Source organism: Cyprinodon variegatus, unplaced genomic scaffold (genome assembly GCF_000732505.1).
Source record: "Cyprinodon variegatus isolate N-32 unplaced genomic scaffold, C_variegatus-1.0 Scaffold488, whole genome shotgun sequence".
NCBI lineage: Eukaryota > Metazoa > Chordata > Actinopteri > Cyprinodontiformes > Cyprinodontidae > Cyprinodon > Cyprinodon variegatus.
The window spans coordinates 335,637-355,010 of record NW_015150941.1 but is presented as its reverse complement, the minus strand read 5'-3'; the positions used below and the strand labels follow the sequence as shown (position 1 = coordinate 355,010).

Below are 19,374 nucleotides of genomic sequence, written 5' to 3'. Positions count from 1 at the left end.
TAAACGTGCTGGAACACAAAGGGCTTCAAAAGGATGAGCCTGAATACCGTAGATAACATCAGTACCTGGTTTGTCTCTCGCTGACATTCAGCAGGTTGTGGAAGCCAAGGAAAGTGTTTTGGTCACGCATCTTGCACTAGACGATAAAAAAATCAAATTAATTTGGATGTTTAAATTTAATTAAAATCACAGAAATAATCCCACATTTGTAAACAAAAACAAGCAAATTGAACAAGGAGGTTAAACTGTCTGAAGGAAATATGGAAATTGAAGCAAAATTGATGCTTCAACAAGCCAAAGAGGCAGGGAGAGAAGAATAGGGATAAACGACATGACCAGCCCAACATTTATTGGATCATACGCAAGGGTTTAGTCAATTTTAAAAGACATTGAGCAGAACAAACTCAGAGAGAATAATCTTGGATAAATGTGAAATAGACAGCTAGACAAACCACCTTCCCACTGCATTGAATTCAGGAATACCTTGGAAGCATACAAATAGAAAGAGACAGGATGGAGAAAAATAAAGACTCTGGAATATAATGTTGACAGAATTACAGGTACAGCAAGGCACGTTTATTTATATTATTCATACATTTCAATAGCCGGACAATTCAAAATGCTTTGCATGAAAAAGAACAGCACATTGTAGGGGCAAAAAGCCAGGACAAAGAGAATAAAAATAAATAAACAAAATTTTAAAAATGATCAAAATGTTGAGCTGAAAACATAACGAATGTTTAGATAGCACAAAGGTGTCATATGTAGTGTTTCTGCTCCTCTTCCTATTCCTATCCCTTTGCAGCTCCAGGTGACATATTCTCACACTCTCCTAGTTCACAAAGACAAATATGTAAATAGGAGCAACTTCTCTATTTGGTTGTACATTAACACACAGGTCCTTATCCCTTTAATGTTGCCTGTTAGTTTTGATGCCAGATCCAGTTTTGATTTAGCAAAGTCATATAATACCTTCAATACCTTCATGGAATATCATTTGCGCAAACCAATATTACTCTGACTCACCATATGGTATTGTTGATATGCAGAGAGAGAACATATGGAAAAAAAACTGCCCAAAAATTATAATCGACAGCAAAATATATTTGTTTTATTCAGAAAGAATGTGTTATTTTTCATGAGTGTCTTTCATAAACTTAGGTCTGCTGTGAAACCCACAGGTATATTTTTCTTATAAATATAGCACAATTTAAAAGAAAATAAACCGGCTTTCAAATTATATTAGATTTATAACCGAGTTGCTTTGTCATATCATCCTCCTATCTGGACTATGCTTATCAGTGGTATCAAAACAGTATTATGAGTTACATGCCTGCAGTTAAAGTACTCAAACCTTGAGAAATATAGATGATCACTTTGTGGACAAAAACCCACTACAAGTCTGGAATAAGCTCTGTTATCCTAGACTGCCCAGACTATCAGACTTGGAAAATCTTAAGCTTTGTTTTTACCTGACGCATGTGTGAGCCCCTAATGCAAAGGGGCACATGCAACCAGTAAGACAAATGCACTAAGACATGACTTTGTGAACCATCAAACTCCGTGAGCAGTTTTATCGAATTATCATCCTAACAATTAATTATTTTATCAAATATTCTGATATTTAATAAAGTGCTCAGACAATAAAAATCCTTGCATATTGTTTAATTGTTACTTAAGCTTCTTTTATGGATAATAGAAATACATACATGCAGATAATTCAGTTCTTTTTGAACAAGAAAAAAAAAAGCTAGCTCTCTAATGAAAATTGCAATAAACAAAAAGTGCATAAAGTTTCATTTGCATATTGTGTTCTAGATTTTTTTTACTTTAAAGTCATAGCACTATTTAAATGAAACAGATCCCTTATAAATTATTTAAGGGTCAAAAGTTACACACTCCTTGTTTTTGATTCCAAAACCAAATTAAAATAAAACAAATAGATTTCTCCTTTCATTGTTGATAACCGCACTCCGCATTCGCTTATCAGGAAGGTATCATTAGCCGGAGCCGCCTGCCCAGAACACAGTGCATCTAATATCAAGCAAACCCTTTAGGCAGATCATATGCCTCAATAAATTTTAGAAATCGAGATCCTCAAATCATCGCAACAATTCTACTTTTGATAGATAAAAAAAATCATTACTTTAAGAACAGTAGGAAGACAATGAAAAAGAAAGGTAAGAGAAGCATATGAGTTATAAACTTAGTTTACTCACATTGTGTAGAGTCTGAACTTTTACAGTTTTATATCCTTGACAAAGACATGAAAAAATTGCTACCTTCTCATAGTTCTACCTGCATCTAAAACTTTGCCATGAACACAACTAAGTTGGTAATAAATAATGTTTTCAATCGGTAAAACAGACATTTTTGTCTGTGTAAAGCATTTTTCTTCTCTCTCATGACTTTTCCGCTGGTTTTGTGGCATACTTCTCCACATTTTACAAAAATGCTGTACCAGCATCGGCATTAACTAGAAATGCCGGCAGTGCTCGTTCAGGCTCGCGCAGTGTCCGCAGAGCCCAATAACTCAGCCTTTAGAAACTGCAGCAACCAATGGCAGACCGTTACCAGGCGCCCCTACAGAAAAGCCAGCTACTAGTGCTTGAATTCAGATAGTGTATGAAGCACTTAAATGTGACATTACTGCAGACCTTAAATACTAAGTAAAAGCTCAGCAATATAACAGTACTAAAAAGCACTGATCAGTATGCAGATGCTTTCTCAGGATGGATCAATTTATCCCCCAAAACAATTTAAGGAGCTGGTACTGCAGGGACCTTAAGTCTATTTTGGTTACTTAATGTAATAATTGCCTGACTGCATGGGGCACCTATAGACTAAGTGTAAAGGATTAAACCTTCAGTCAAAGCTGCTCAGAAACTTACTGAACATGGGAAAAGAAAAAGTGAGATGGTGACGACTCAGCAAAATAAATGTACTCCATTTTAGCACATAGTAAACTTTACCTATTCAATTTTAATACTCCTTTAAAATCTGCAACAAGGGAGTATTACAAATGCTAAACGGACTTCACATAACATGCCTGGATTTATTCAAATGGGGACCATTTGCAACGTCAATCATGACCCACGTTTTAATGCTGATGGTTAAACATCACATTGTAAAAAGCCAGCGTACTTGGTCATCTACACACAAGTTAAATTTAGGGTTGTTTTTTTTATGTCAGCAGTCTAGTTTTCCACCTTAAATGTTGTCTCCTTTTTGTGTCTTACTTTGATGCATTTATGGATGATGGACTCACCAGGCTGTCTGGTGTGCACAGGTGGCAGCACTGACCCATAAAGGGTCTGAGCATGCCCAGACGGGAGGGGACAGTCACCTTTTTCTTGATCTTGAATTCCCATGACAACTGCAAGGTAGAGGGACACAAATATATCACACAAACAGACTAGAGGCACACACAGATACATGTACGAGTTTAACTGATAGGGGCTTTAAAAAAGGAAAACATTCTCTTAAAGATCTGATTTCAGCAAATAAAACTTAATTTTCAGGGTTACATAAAATACTGCTACATCTAAATAAAGTAATTTATACTCATCTCATCCCAGAAACTTTATTTTAATATCTAGTCATTTTTTCTTTAGCTTTAAAATATATTTTTTTATGCTCTTGATTTACACGGTGTTCAATGAACCATTAAAAAAACAAAAACTATTCTATGTATCTCCATTTACTAGGATTGTAATAGTTCACAAAAGTAATGGTAGACAAATCTAATTTTTTTTTTCAATGTATAAAAAATGAGTTGTTATATCCTAAAAAATAAAAAGTGGCGAGTTTGAAATTGACTTGAGATTTAGAGTAGTTTTTTCAGTTTAATAGCATAAGGAGGCAAATCGGACTGCTACATTTAGAGAATAATCATTCCTTTTTTATCGGTTTCTGCAATTGTACATTTTTTGGAAGTCTGAAGTTTGAACCTACAATATGGCCACCACTCCAACATGAACAATAATAAAAATTCAAGGAAGTCAAAGTTTTTACAATTTTGAAAAATAAATTCAAATTGGCTATAAAGTTTTAATCCCTTTAAAGTTATTTTGATATTTAGACAACGTCAATGTCTTATCTGTTCCATACTTTTGAATGCTTCTAACACCTTGTTTTCTAAGTAACCACTGCAGCAAGACAGTCTTCAATTCTGTGCTGTTTATTTCTGTTCAGCTGCATACTAACTGACCAAACTGCTGTCCAATCTGCAGCTCTGCTGCCTGTGATAGCAGCTGCTGTGCTTACAATGTGATGTTGCACTGAAAAACTGATCTAAGAATAATTGTAAAAAATTCTTAAAATAAGTATTTAACCTTAGTTTGAGTAGGCAAAAGAGACAATCTGCCAAAGGAATGAGTATTTTTGCCCTTAGAGTGATTAAATATTAAGCATTTAAAATAAGACAATTTAGTTGTTTTATCTCCTTTTGGGAAATTGTCTTACCTGCTTGAAACAAGTGAAATAGACTTATTTCATGAAAAATTGACTTGTATTTTTCCGCAGTATACAGTATCCTATCAGTTTGGGTCACTTTCATAGGTGTGTGGCTTTTAATGTGATTGTGAAAGAACCAAATCAAATAAATTAGTGAAATATTCCCACTAAAACTGAGTCCTTCTGTTTTGCTATGATCACTGGGTATAGTGTAAAAAAGAAATAAAACATGCTAAAAAAAAACATTTTATGAGGTATAATGCTTTGGGTCTGTTTCTCTTACAAATAGGAACCTTGTTGTATCCTAAGCAACGGGACTAATATGTTGCCCTTACCATGAAATTATCAATCTAGCTGTTAATATGCTTTCTGTAGATTATTATCAAAAACATGTGGCCAATTTAAGACCAAAATTATTTATCTGATCTTCTACCATGACATTCTCAGTGCCCAGACTTAAATAAACAAACAAACAAAAAAAAAACAATCCTGATAGAGTAGAAGAAGACACCCTGGAATATGGATCATCAGGAGATTTTTAACAAAGCGGAATGGTGAATTTTCTCCTTTCTTTATCCAAAGGTGCAGACACAGATAAAAACACAATTTTCCCAGCAGATACAGATAGCAAAAGATGTTGGGAAATAATCAAATATCATTTTTTTTTTTTTGTGCCCTCAGCATTGTGAGGATAACAATATTCATCATCTGGCTTGTAGCAGCCATGACTCCCCTGCTCTCTATTGGTCTATAAAAAGCAGCTTTCTGCTTCAGGCCTTGCCCTTTACCAGCAGGTCTGTGGTAAGCCGACCATTCTTTAAGCAATGCGTTAACCCAAGCTCTTTAAGAGTCCCATTTACTTCCGTTGGTTTATTTTATCACCATGTCAGCAAGAAATATGTAGCATTACAAAAAGATCAGTATTGATCCCTTTGAGAATCAAAAATACAAATAGTATTTTAAATGAATAAGTTATTCTTTGAACAAGCAAAAATGTGTAATTTCTAATGATTAACCAAGGTCTGGGTATTTTCTGCAATCTGACTCCTTGTCAATTGTATTTTTAGTATGATAAATACATATGCTTATTATCTTGTTTTGTGTGTGGCATTACAGTGGATGGCTTGGAGTTACAGGGATGAGCTAATGAATCTCCTGAAATCAATGACTGAAAAGACAAAGATGGGTTCCAGAAGATTCAGTCAAAGGCAAAAAAGGCCAGAATTAAGACAAGACACTATAGCAGTGACAAAGCTTTCATTTCAATAACAATAAATTCAACTGCCAAAGTAATTCTGAGGAAAATGCATAAAGGAAGGAAGGAGGAGGAGAAACAGTGAATAATTTAAGTGTGTAGGCAAAGTTTTGTATTCATGCAGTATTTAGTAATCCTTTGAAAATTCTGTTCATTTTCTGATGGCTCGACATGAGTCACTGATGCATCACATTCTGTGATTTGGTAAACATCAAACAGAATTAAGCACAGGGGGCCGAGCGTGTTCTCTAGTGATTGTGAAGAACAAAGCGTTTGAGATTAGCGCGCACAGGGTAAGAGACAGGGGGACAGTGGGAGAGAAGTATGCAAGCAGAGCTCTTACAGCAGGTCTTTTCTGCTGAATTGGTGAAAGGCTTGTGTCGTTGTTTGTCCCGTCCTCCTTCTCCTCAAACATCATGAAGCCCCTGAAGATGTTTTGCCAGAAACCTATCAAAAATACAAAAGACAAATTATAAATTATGTGCCATCATGTCCGATACTAAGAGGTAAATTTAGAATATGACTACTATGACATTTTTTAAGGGCATGCAAATGTAGTTGCCTTAAAATGAGAGAAGCATTTCAGAGAACGAAACTCCTCCAAATCAAGTCAATGAAAAAAACAAATCCAAGCTTAGTGTGGAATTTTACCATTTCATTTAACACTCATGTAAATGTTTTCCAGTCTTTCTATAAGTACTTACCGTCACAGTTTCAGCAAATAAGCAGACCTACCCTCTAAGTCGATTACAAGTTTAGAAAAAAACCAGCAGTGTTGATCAGAGGTTTACATCCATTCGTACGGATCAGAAAGAAACAACTCTGTTGATTTTCTTAAATAAAAATTTTGATAAAAAAATTATTGGCAATAAAATTTCCAGCATTAATATGTTGGACATTTGACCGCTATTCTAAGCAAAAAAATGAAAAGACTTCTAAACTAGATGGACACAAGGAATGTTCCTGGAAGTAAATCACAATCTTTAAATATTCTGTATATATTCAACAAAAAAACTTTGCCAATATACCTGCGTTGATCTATTTATCAAAAAAGAAAAACTTATGATGCATGTTTGGGGTTGCATGTTTATCTTACCACTCTTACCTGTCATGTCCCACACTTTATGTCAGTTTTTAAATGTCAGTCTTGTATATTTCTTGTATATTTGTATATTGCAGAGAGTAAACGTAATTTCATTTCCCTTGTATGTCTTGCACATATGTAGAAAATGACAATAAAAGCTGACTTGACTTGACTTAGGATATTGCCAAATCACCTACTGTAATTGGTTTCAAGCTTCATTGACTCAGTGGTTTAAGAAATGACTGGATCAACAGAAAGTTGCCCTTCATATCATTACATCTAGGGCTGCAAATAACAATTATTTTGCAAAGTGATTCATTGTTATTTTTTCAATTAGTTGTTTAAAAATCAGACAGCTACAGGTTGCTTAAAGAAAATTAAAAGCAAATCCTCTTTGCCTCCACTGCAATCAAAGTTTTTGACCAGAAGGCACTTTGGTTACCTTCACAAGCACCAATGTCTGTAAGCTGAGCATAAAGGTATTCAAAGTGAACTTTTCTGTGCATGGTAGTTTGACCTTTGATCCAGTTCTTCATTTGGGCCCTGGTTAATGGTTATACTATGAGCCATTTCTAATCCTTCCTGTTACCTAAAGTTGATAGTTTAGATTAGTCTAAAACTTCCCCACCATTGAGTTTTCCATCAAGATGAATCATCTCTAACGCTTGGCTTTAGGAACTGGCTGATTTATTACATTAAATTTTTTTTAAGCTTTTTTAAAGTCGCAAAATACCAATAAACAATCCCAATTAGGGTATTTGTACTAACTCTGACAACAGGTGGCTACCTGGATTATGCTAAAAGCTTGACTATAGCTTCAAAAAGTAAGTGAGAAGTGACTTTATTTATCTATATTTACTTGTTACAGTAAATTTCCCCACCTTCAAAGAAGAAGCTGCCAAAGGAAGAAAAAAAGTGCATGGGGTATATACGGTGCATCCAAATTAAAATAATTTAACACTCATGCAAATGTTTTCAAGTCTTTCTATAAGACTGGAAAACTAATATTTTTTATATATGTCAGCTGAATTCTCTTATTTAGCTGGATTATTATACAGTGTTATTGCACAGGGTAATTACTTGGGTATTTATATAGATTGATATTTATATATATAGCTATTACACTGGGTATCAAATATAAAGTATTAAATATTAATTGCACATTATACATTGCTCAAGTTACTGCCGTTGTAGTGTCGCATTGTAAAGTCTGATAGCAGTAGAGATCAATGACCAGCGGTAGCGCTCCTTTTTACAAACAAGGTTTAAAAATCTTTCACAAAAGGAGCTGTTCAGCTCCTCTACAGTCTGGTGCAGGGGTTGAAAGGTGTTGTCCATGATAGATGTAAGCTTGGACAGCACCCTCCTCTAAGTCACTTCATCCACTGAGTCCAGAGTAAAGCCTAGGACAGAAAAGGCCTTTCTCACCAGTTTTTTCAGTCTTTTTCTGTCCCGCTCTGTGCTGCCAGGGGCTCAGCAGACGACAGCGTAGAGGAGGGCTGATGCCACCAGAGTGTCATGGAAGGTTTTAAGCAGGGGCCTGCTCACTCCAAAGGATCTCACGTTTCTCAGGAGGTGGAGGCAAAACTGGCCCTTCTTATACAGGGCATCTGTGTTATGAGTTCAGTCCAGTTTATTATTGATGTGAACACCCACGTATTTGAAACTCTTCCCAGTTTCTATATCCTGCCAATGGGGATGTTCACGGGGGAGTGAGGTGGGGGTCTTCTCCTGAAGTCGATCACCATCTCCTTGGTCTTACTGGTGTAAAGACACAGGTGGTTCTTCCACCAGTCCACAAAGTTCATGATGAGTGATTGATACTCCAGCACTTCCCCCTCAAAAACACAGCTTACAAAGGCCGAGTCATCTGACAACTTCTGATTTAGCTGAGTAAGTGTATAACAATTAATGAACTGCTGTGATTTAAAAAAAATATATAATATAAACACTAACTAAAAGACAGAAAGTTTGTTCAAGCTGCTGAGGAACATGTACGCTTCTGACCCACACTAATCTTTAAACAAAGACAAAGCAGTTCATGATTCTGCCCTCATTGCACTGGTTTGTCATTTTAATAAAATCGTATTAAATATTTAGTTTTAAAACCTCGGTGCCCACTCATGTATGCAGGCAGATATAAAACTGGGATATATCTGTTCTGAAGATTTAAGAGGTGGAGGGCAGCTTTGCTCAGAGTCATTCAGGTGCAGCATGATGTTCATCAGTGGAGTAGAAATCACTACAACTCTAGATACATCATTTAGTTTCTCAGCCACTGGAATATGCATTACTGAAAAGTGGTCAAAACCTAAAATATTCAGAACTAAACAAATTATCGAATATATGGAAATTGCTGTGCTGGTCTTCAAATGAGGAATCAGAAAAATATTAAGGTAGTTTTAATGCAGATCAAGAGGAAGTCTACAAACAGGGAAATACACCTCATCAAAAGCCCCCATCCTGTAAGGAATAGCCTTTGGGTTTTTTCACCAGAACAAAAGGATGAAGATGTGTCCTGATGCTGTCAACCTTTTTAAATATGTCTTCATCCATCAGATTCAGGAAACTCATTTGCTTCAGGAGACACTCCCTTTGCATCTCTGACTCTCACTCTGTTGATCCCACTCTGCCCCATTAACTTTGCTAATTAAAACTTAAGCTGCCCCCATGGGGAGACGCTCCATTTCAACTAGCTTCAAGTTCCCACATTCATTAGCAAGTCCGGTGGGAATATAGACTTTGAGAAGAGGTTTACCAGATTCTGGGAGACTTCACAGGTATAGAAGATAAAACAAGGGCAAAACAGCAGAGGTAAAGCAGGGGGTAAGGGGCGTAAAAACTGTAATTAAAAAGCTGAAGAATAATCAAGGGGCCCAAAAAAATAAATAAAACATAGCTAAGATAGAACACAAGACCACATGAAAAATGATAAAGACAGAAGTATGAAGCGACTATGAGGGTAGCAAACTAAAACATAAGGTTGATCTTTTTATGTGACATATCACTGTTTAATCACAAAAACTTAAATTATTTCATTTCGATAAAATGTTTCTTTTAATTGGAGGAATTAATGTTTTGGAGCTGCTTAACAACTGTCCTAATGTTAATTTGCTATAGAATCAGTGAAGGGAGCTAAAGATTGGGGTAACAGCTAAAAGGGCTTTCGACTTTCAGGAATTGTAGCTCATCACAAAAGATGAACAAAACTGAACAAAATGCTTACTCGAGTGTCAAGGAAAGGTGCAACTTCTGTGATGCTAATTAAGATTTTACTATCTACTAAATAAAATGTTCTGAATGCTAAATTGACACAAATTTTACTAAATATGATTTCCTGAACTAATTTTGATGACTGCTTACTGCAGACTGACCTCTTGTTAAAATGATGAGATTATTGGAGTCCCTAAATGGTAAAAACATAGACCATGATAAGAGCCCAGGGATCTCTTGCATTAAAGAATGTACAGCCTTATTGCAAAAACTTTGAAGAAATAATAAGTTTGCAGTGCAAAAAAACCCCAACAGGGTGTGTACACTTGTCAATTCACACGTTACCTTGATGCACCCCAATTTATGTGGAATTGACTAAAGCTGCAAGTGATTTACACCCGCCTTTAAACAAATAGACAAAACAGAGGCTGATTCCAAATACAGCAAATCAACGTCCCTTCAACGTTCTTTGTATAACTGGTGAGAACTCTTGGTAGGAAATTAATCTGCTGGGCTGAATCCAGATGCCCTTTAGTCTTCTGGACAGTATTATGGTACTGAAACGCAGATGGATGATGCTTGTCCAATTGGGATTACAAAAAAATGCAAGTTACAAAAATACGGCGAAAGACCAAAGGTCTCAATTACAGAAACCTAAACATAAAGGTGCACACTTTTGCATGTGTCACACACAGCACACTTGAAGCACTAACACAGTTTTGTTAATTTCTTTGAGGTGGGCTGGTCTATACGTCACAAATTAGATTATTCTTCACAGCCCAGAGATGTCTGTAATAGCTGACCTGTAAATCAGCTCACAGGTTGTAAAAAAAAAAAAGGAAGCATAGTATGACGCTGAACTGGCTCCTTGCTACCCTCTTTGAAGCTGCTCAATACAAAAGCAGTTAATAAGCCAAACATCATCGTGGGGTAAGAGGTCAAACACCATCCCCAGTGTCAAGGCTACCCTTCTGCTACAATTATGCTAGCCTTGAAGCAGCTCCTTATAACCGTATGTGATCGTCTAAAGCCGGTTCACCTTGAATCATAACAGAATTAGAACTATTCTGTTGATCCACCACCTTTGTTTAGGAAGAATAAAAGAACTCCTCTAAGGATAAACATGGATTTTTTATGCTCCTCATTCCACAGACCAACGTGAATATATCCAAACAAGACAAGAACATTTAGAGTAGACATCGGAATGAAGTCGGTTCCCTTACTTTTTAAGGCTAAAGTTTAACTCGTGAAAGCTCAAACTTGTGACCCCTCCGCCCCCCCCCCCCAAAAAAACAAAAATAAAACAGACAAAAAAACATACAAACCATCAGATCCATTGCTTAAAAAATAACACTGAATTGTGTCAAATTTCAGTGTATTAAGGAGAGTTTTACTGGTTTGAGGTCTGTTCTTCAAAAGAAAAAGTTTGCATTGCAGCCCTGCATTTTTAAAATAGGTCATAAGATTGCCCAAATTGTTGCCCAATTAAATGCAATGTCATTTTTTGTATATGCCAAGTCGTGTTTAAGACTGAGTTTTTTGGTCTGAAAACCTTCTTCCTGCATGTCACCCCAGGGCCCATCTGACAAAGAATCATAAGATTAAAAGTAGTTCTTAGAGGCAACTTTTTGGAAAACTCTTAACATTTCTTTTTTTAATTTAATATTTAATTTTATTCACACAGCTTTTTTTATGTTTAAGAGAGTGAACAAATGTTAGGAGTAGCAAAGACTTTCTAAACCTAAGAGTTTCTGAATCAGAGAAGACTATGGCAACAGAGAGAGGTGTATGGCTAATATCCACCTATACAGTAAAGTAGACGAGGATAAACCTTTTTCAACAATCCAACTGTTATTTATATGAAGATAAGAAACTTCACCATCTCCATAGAGGGGGATTAATTTCAGCAGTTGGATGGGTTAAAGGTACATCTATAGTTACATGATTTCCTCAAGAATAAATAAAAAGAAAAATATTTAATAATCATGAGTGCAAAGTAGGAAATGTAAAAAAAATATAACATGGAGGGACTTCAATTGCCTTGAAAACTGCTACTCGCTCCAAATGATAAATAATTTAGAATTTGAATAAATGACAGATAAACAAATACAAAAAAATATATACAAGCAAAAATAAAATCACGTATACTCTTTATAGCCTACATGAAAGAAAGATGTAACAAAAAATGGAGAAAAAGGTATCTCTACATGTTGATGTCAGCAACCATGACTTAAACGGACATCTAGAAATTTTGTGTGGTACCTTCTCTTCCCTGAGCTACTGCTCACACTGCACGACTAAATTGCAGGGTTTAGTCGTACAGTGTGAGCTCACAGCTCACGATGTATGTGGCGCTGTTCTGACTCGTCTATCCGGAAGCCAAACAAATAGAAGGGGAATATGAAGCTCACTATAGTGAAATGCGCTGCCTTGGCAATTTATGTTTTGTGCTGAAAGTCCTAAAAAGAAGAGGCGACGACATATTTGACAAAAAAAAACATGGCTGAGCAAACGTGGCTACTACGGTCTGTCAATTTTACAGACAGAACTGCATTTCACTCATTGCACCCCCGCCATGCCGCTGTGTTTACATCTGAGAGGAAGAAGAAAAAGAGGAATTCTTGTTTGCACATGCCCACTGAGCGATTTGCCCATGACGGTCAGGAAAAAATCAAACATGTTTGATTTTCTCCTGACCTCACGATTCCTCATCGGGAGGTGGTCGGGAGAGGCTGATCGCCCCTCGTAACTCCCGTACAACACAGGACTCAGAATCAGGCTGAAAGTCAGCGCGATCAGAAATTCTCGCAAGACTGGTAAATCGCCCCGAAAATCGCACAGTGCACGTCCGGCTTAAGGTGATATTTACCTTTTCACCTTTATTTTGAGGTGTGCAAAGATAAGAGGGTAAAAACAGAGAAAAAACATGAGTTGTGATTTTACATGTTATGTAAATCACATGCATCCACCACGATTTAGATACTACATTTCTGTCCAAAGCCTTTCTTCTGACTTTGTTTTAGGAGTATCCAAAAAAAACATCTTTGAAATAACTGCTAATTTGCAACCACACTGTAAATACCTGCAGTTCCAGAAGACAGTTCTTCAACACCCGTTCTAAATTGCTTCCATTGAGTTTGCATAAAGATTAGCTGTCACCTCCTGCATTAGTATTGCAACACTGAGAGATTAAGATATCTCTCTCTCAATGCCAGTTACCTAAGCTAAATCAAGTATCGATCAAGTGCTGGCAGCAACGTCCAAAAAAAATTAATCATCTATAGTTGAAAATGTATCCATGTAAGATTTGATGCAAATGTTCTCATACATAAATTAAAGTGTTTCAGCATCTCATTTTGCTTACACATTCTATGCTCCAGTTCCCTCCATTCCCGAGAAACTTGATGGAAACTAGATATATTAATTAAACATTATTCAACAATGTGATGAATAGAACTCAATTTAAGTTTTTTAAAGCTTAAGTGTAATTCAGAGGATTTAAGGACTTGCAGAAAAATAGAGCAGAATGAAAACTCCTAATAAAACCGTTCCTCCTTCTTTTCTTTATAGAGGGTAGAAGAAACCACTGTTGCAGCAAAAAAAAAACAAACAAACGAGGAAGGTTTAAATCCCTTAGTAATTCTGTTCTGGTGTTTGGTTATCATCCTATGATATATGCCACTGGGGCATGGCAGCAAAGCATGGTGTACTGTAAAAGAAGATTATTTTCAGTCTGTACTAATAAATCTATCACAGCATTGTTTTAAGTACAGAGAGCCAATATTTTGAAACAAAATACTAAATAATCCTCTGAAAGTCATGCTTGCTCTAATGTGTATTAGGGCTAACATTTTTCATGTCTTATCATTTTTTTATTAATTTTTTTCTATCTGAAAGTCAATCAATCAATACCACCGCAGCTCAGCAGCTCAGTCGCTGCTGAGAAGTAAATCTACACAGCTGTGGTAGCAATAGAACCCAGCAGATACTGATAGAGGGACCTTACAGGTGTATTATATGATTGCATTATGTAATCTAAAGCCATGAAATGGATTCTTATGCTCATGAAGATTTAAATGTTTTGGCATGCTAAATGTTTGAGCGGCATCAACTCATGGCAGCTCAACCTATTCTCCTCTAAGAAAAAACAACAAATAAAAACTCACTTCACAGATGACTAATCAGTTTCTCACCCTACCACAAGGTTTCTAATGTCCCTGTAGATTTAAAGGAAAGTTTATCTTTAAATTCATGAAACCAATGACTCCTTAAATCAATGTACTGGCACCTTGTTTCTCATCAATAGTTTTCTAAATTGTATTTGGGGTCTATATGGCCCTGACTGGTCTTGTGCATGTCAGAGCAAATTATCAGGTGTAAACCAAGTGTTTGGTGTTTACAGGACTCAAACCAATGGGGAGGTGGCCTTTATTGTCTTTGCTTCTAAATTCTGCCTTTAAATCTTAGAATGTATTGGTGTCTTTATACTGAGTCTCATTTTTGTTTGTTTTTACTTTTTCCTTTAAAGTAATCTTTTAAGAAAGTCACAGTTTTGTTGTATAACAATATGTTTCTTTCTTTTTAAAAAGATCATCTGATTATGGACTTCATAATCAAGCTATAAACATCATTCTCATGATTACTTTACCCTCGAGACCCATCAACCCCCTCTTGATCAAAAAGCTCAGCAGATTAGGCCTCAGGAGCCTGAGGCACGAAAATATACCATCTTTCATCTCCCTCACCTTTTATAGGGGCACAGCCAAACCATCTTGGCAATGTTGCATCCTATAACTTGATACAAATACTGCAGTGGAAAGAGTTTTTAACCTGAGAGACATTTTTGTAGGGTGATATTGAAGAAAAAAAGTCTCTACTTTAGAAAGGAGTTACTTTAACCTTTAATCTCCAGCCACTTGTTATATGATAAACATTCATTGAAAAGCCAACACTAAAACTATGGCCATAAAAAAAAAGTCTCCTATCTGCACCTAAGGCCAGGGAGAATTTTTAGAACACAAAGGAAATAAACTCAACATGCTGGCCATAAATTATCCAAACAACCAACATTTATAGCCAAAAACTAATGTATTTTAAATGCTCAGTTTATTTTCTTATTGTTGGTGTTTCATTGTTGCTGACATTTAAATGGTATTAGCTGCTGAATTGTTTTATGCTTTATTATTCCATGCTGTGCTGAGCATATGGAATTAAAGCCTCTGCAAGAAGCACATTTATGCAAATAAACTCAAACCTAAATTACTCCGCATAAAAAATATCTTGAATGATTAAAGAGTTTATGTTCAGTCTTAACATATTAAAAGTGTTGTTTTAAGAAACATTTCACACTCCATTTATTTTCATTGAACTTTAAAGCTACATTTTTGTAGGGGTATGACTGTACAGTAAAGTTGAGCCTCTTCTATATACCGCACCAAAGTTCAGTTAATATAAAACATGTGATCCCGTGGAACAATTCAATACTGCCTTTGTGTAAAGCAACCTTCAATTGTAGAAGTCAGTTACAAGTGATCTGTTGTAAGAATTTGTGTCACCAGGCCTTTGTAATGTACATTTACAGAAAGTTTCTAGTTGGTATTAATCCATTCCTCTGAACATCTTGCATAATGAGTTGTATTCTGAGACTGAGGTACTGAAAGAAATGTGTTTTATACATAATTAGGTTGTTTTTTGTCTGAATAAACTCAGAGGGGGAATAAAAGTGAAATCAAACTTGGTTTAAATTTTTTAATACAATTTGTTGCTCTTCTTTCTAAGATTGGGTTTCAGTATGTACTTAAACTTTCAAACAGAAAGTTAGGGTACTGCATCTTGCTAAATGTAAAAGGCCATTGGCAAAACCATGAACAAGTCTCCTCAGCTTGATTTTGAGTTATGCAAAAATACTGACAGAGCCTAGTCTAAGAGTTCCAGTAGTTTCAAACTTTTAAAAATCCAAAAAGAATGAAAGAATATTTGATTATTTGAATGTAGGCACTTAGCAAAGGGGAGGAGAAAACAGGCTTCAAACTTTCTATAGAATATCAAAGAAAGTCATGTGGGTGCTAGCAGATAGTATCAATTTAAATAACCTTGCTCCAATACTAACCCCAAGCAGTGCTTGTCAACAGGAGTACGCCTGCAGCGTGTTTTTCCACTAAAATTTTATGTGTGACTCGAAATCCAGACCTCTGTTGGTTAAAAAAAAAATATTTCCATTGATAATTCCATTGATAAGTTTTTTATTGTCTATTTTGCAAAACAAAGAAATTCAATAAAGGAGCAGGCAGAAATCAATAACTCAACAGGAGATACAATATGCTCAGACAGCAGTTTTTGATCAATGTGCGTGTGTAATAAGAATGCAGGTATAAATAGAGGTATGGGGCAATACATGTTTAAATGGGTCTTAATCTACAGAGACTGGCGACGCACTTAATATATACCCATCAATTGTTATGTCTGAAAACCCTTGAATAGACCCAGGGAAAGAAAATACGGCAAACAATTGCAAATGCATAAATAAAGAAGAAAAATAATCAATATGTATAAAGAGAGTGAATGGAGCAGTAGCCAAACAAGTAGTTTCCATCTGATTCTTAGGAAAACCTGAGATAGATTCGATTAATTTATTAGTTTTTCCTAAATTCTTTCCAGTGTGAAAAAACAATGTAATTAATGATTCTGAGTAATAAAAGGCTTTGATAACCCTAACCCTAACCCTTTTATAAAGGTTTTAAAGAGCCAAGGAACTTACATAGAGAATAAAAAAAGAGATAGAGCATGTGCATAAAATAGTGATTCATTTCTACAAAGTATTTGCTTGTGGCCACAACTTAGATATAAAGTGCGCACAAAATACTAAAGCAATCCTCGAACACAACGCACCTTCTATAAAGGAGGTACAAAACAACACGATGCACAGGGATAGCTTGATCAAGCTTTTATTTAGACTTAAGTGGAGCTACAAAGAGTGTTGGGAACTGGGTTGGTTCCACCTTGTGGGTTTTTTCCTGCGTGCCTGCCATTTCACCTTTGTCCTCTAGAGGGCGACTTTAAGCTGCACCTGGAGGGGCGCGCCTGTCCTGCAGCACCTCTTTGAAAACAAACTCAATGTCAAAGGTGAAAAATGTGTGTTCTATCAGCCAGCAGTCTCTTTGCTGGGTTCCATCCTTAAGGGCGGAAAGGTAAGCTGCTGTTTTGAACTGGCCCTTCCCAGCGACATGGAAGCAACACAACTCTAGCTAAACAGCACTGCCTCTAGCCGCTCTAACCTCTACCAAAACAGCATTTGTTTGGATTCCAGAATTCGATTGAGCTTTCAAACAGCTTAAGCACCTTTTTGCTAACGCCCCAGTTCTCATCCAACCTAATCCCAAGAAGCAATTCATTGAGGAGGTAGACGCTTCTGACTCTGGTGAAAGGGCCATCCTGTCTTAGATTTCTGACCTGAATAAAATTCACCCATGATCGAGAGCTGCTAGCCATAGAACTCGCATTGGAGGAGTGGCGACATTGGCTGGAGGGAGAAGAGCATCCTGTACTGGTCTGGACAGATCACAAAAACGTCTCCTACATTTAATCTGCTTAACGACTGAACCCGTCAGTCCCACTGGTCACTGTTTTTCCCCTACTTTAACTTGTCTATCTCCTACAGGGCTGGCTCCAGAAACATTAAATGCTCTATCCCGCATCCACTTCCCAGTAGATTCCCACACTGAACCTGTCACTATCCTGCCTCCAAGTTGTGTGGTTGCTTCACTCACCTGAGAGATTGAGGACCTCATTCGTGAAGCTCAGCTAACTGTCCCGCCCCCCGATTCTGTCCCAGGCAAAAGTATCATTTTGTCAGATTTCTGCCCTCTGCTTGGGTTTATTTTTAGTTTCTTTGTGTTCTGTGAGTTTATAGTTCTACCAGTGCTGAGTTCTTAAGTTCTTGTGTTGCTCTCTGTTGCCCTCTTGTGTTCGTTTCCTTTTCCGTTGGTCCCTTCTTGTTAGTCCCCTCACACCTGCTCCATATCTGATTAGCTTGTCTTGGTTCTGTCTCCCAATATATACCCCAACTCTACAGTCACTCAGTGCTGGTTTGTTGTTTTGTTGTTTCCCTCTTCTCTGGCTTCCTATGTCAGTTTTCCCTGATGTTTTTGATTTTTTGGGTTCTTTTTATTTTTTTATTTTTCCTCAGTTGCTCCATTAAATCTACAAGATTCACTTCTGCCTCCCGGTTTCTGCCCTTGGGTCCTCAAAAACCTCATCTCAACCCTTGACACATTTAGAAAATTAAGTGGTCAATTCATATCTTCTACTCCTGCACACTTTGAAATAAAAAGACAATGCAACCTTTTTCAGAAATTGGCACCGGCAAAAGGCACTCTTCAAACCAAAGACAACTGGAGAGTGTTCATGAGAACTGAGCCAAAGTACCTGCAAAGAGGTGCAGAAGTCTCATTAACTGTTACAGGAATCATTTGATTGCAGTGTTTGGCTAAAAAGGCTGTGCAACAAAATACATCAAGTTAAAGGTATAGAGGACGATCTACTATTTCCGGGTGGATCATCTAAATAAGTGGTCCCGCTATTTGGCAATAATTCTGGTGATATATTTATGTCCTACGTCCTACGCACTGGTCCCCAGTTAGCTATCTTTTTCTGCACATGTGCACTTTCAGGTGCATATGCTAGGTAAGCTACAGTTTCAGCCAGTCATTGAAGCTTACCTTTCTCACCACAATTCTTTGAAAATGGCTGAGGGTTGTCAGAGAAAAGGTGTCTACGAAGTGTACGAGAAGAAAAGATCAGAAGAGGAAGATATAACCCAGAATGGGATTTGCTGTCACAGCGGCTTGCTGTCGCTACCCGACAGCAGCGACTAATAACAAAGATGGCGCAGGCACCGCTCGGTGGAGGAGGAGTTACGTGACCATCAGGGACCAAAAAGCAGTGATCAACTGTCGGAGCTGTTGGTTAACTGAGTTTGCTATAAAGTCCACTATTTAGTCCCGCTCTATAAGTGATTGAGGGATTTAGGGGTTACAGAGGACGTTTGGACACAATAAGCTTGCATGAGATATGAGAACATAAACTTTTAAAAAGAGGGTGCACAAGGAGAAATGGTCCCGTACATGCCTCACGTTTAATAGGTGTTACCCCTCGGGAGCGGGTACAGGGTACACTATACCTTTAAGGGTACCATAATTTTTTCTCTGGCCTGTTTAATTAGTTTTAATTCCATTCTGCTGAAGCTTGTATTATTATAACTTTTGTCAGATTAAACTTATCTCTAGGACCAATGTGGGGTTTTCTTTTGTTAAATGAGGAATACCAACAATTTTGAAAGTGTATGTGCATGTGTGTATATGTATGTGTG

General features: G+C 36.8%; 1 protein-coding gene across 1 annotated transcript in view; it reads right to left on the bottom strand.

Annotated features, from left to right (window-relative positions):
- The window catches only part of LOC107094528 (glycerol-3-phosphate acyltransferase 2, mitochondrial-like), a 245,925-nt gene that overhangs the window by 64,401 nt on the left and 162,150 nt on the right, over positions 1-19,374 (bottom strand). The window contains exons 4-6 of the mRNA XM_015390210.1: positions 6,054-6,157; positions 3,269-3,376; positions 66-136 (exon numbers count right to left, since the gene is read on the bottom strand). Of these exons, the coding sequence (XP_015245696.1) occupies positions 66-136; positions 3,269-3,376; positions 6,054-6,128 (254 nt within the window). The 5' untranslated portion in view covers positions 6,129-6,157. The remainder of the gene's footprint in view (positions 1-65; positions 137-3,268; positions 3,377-6,053; positions 6,158-19,374) is intronic.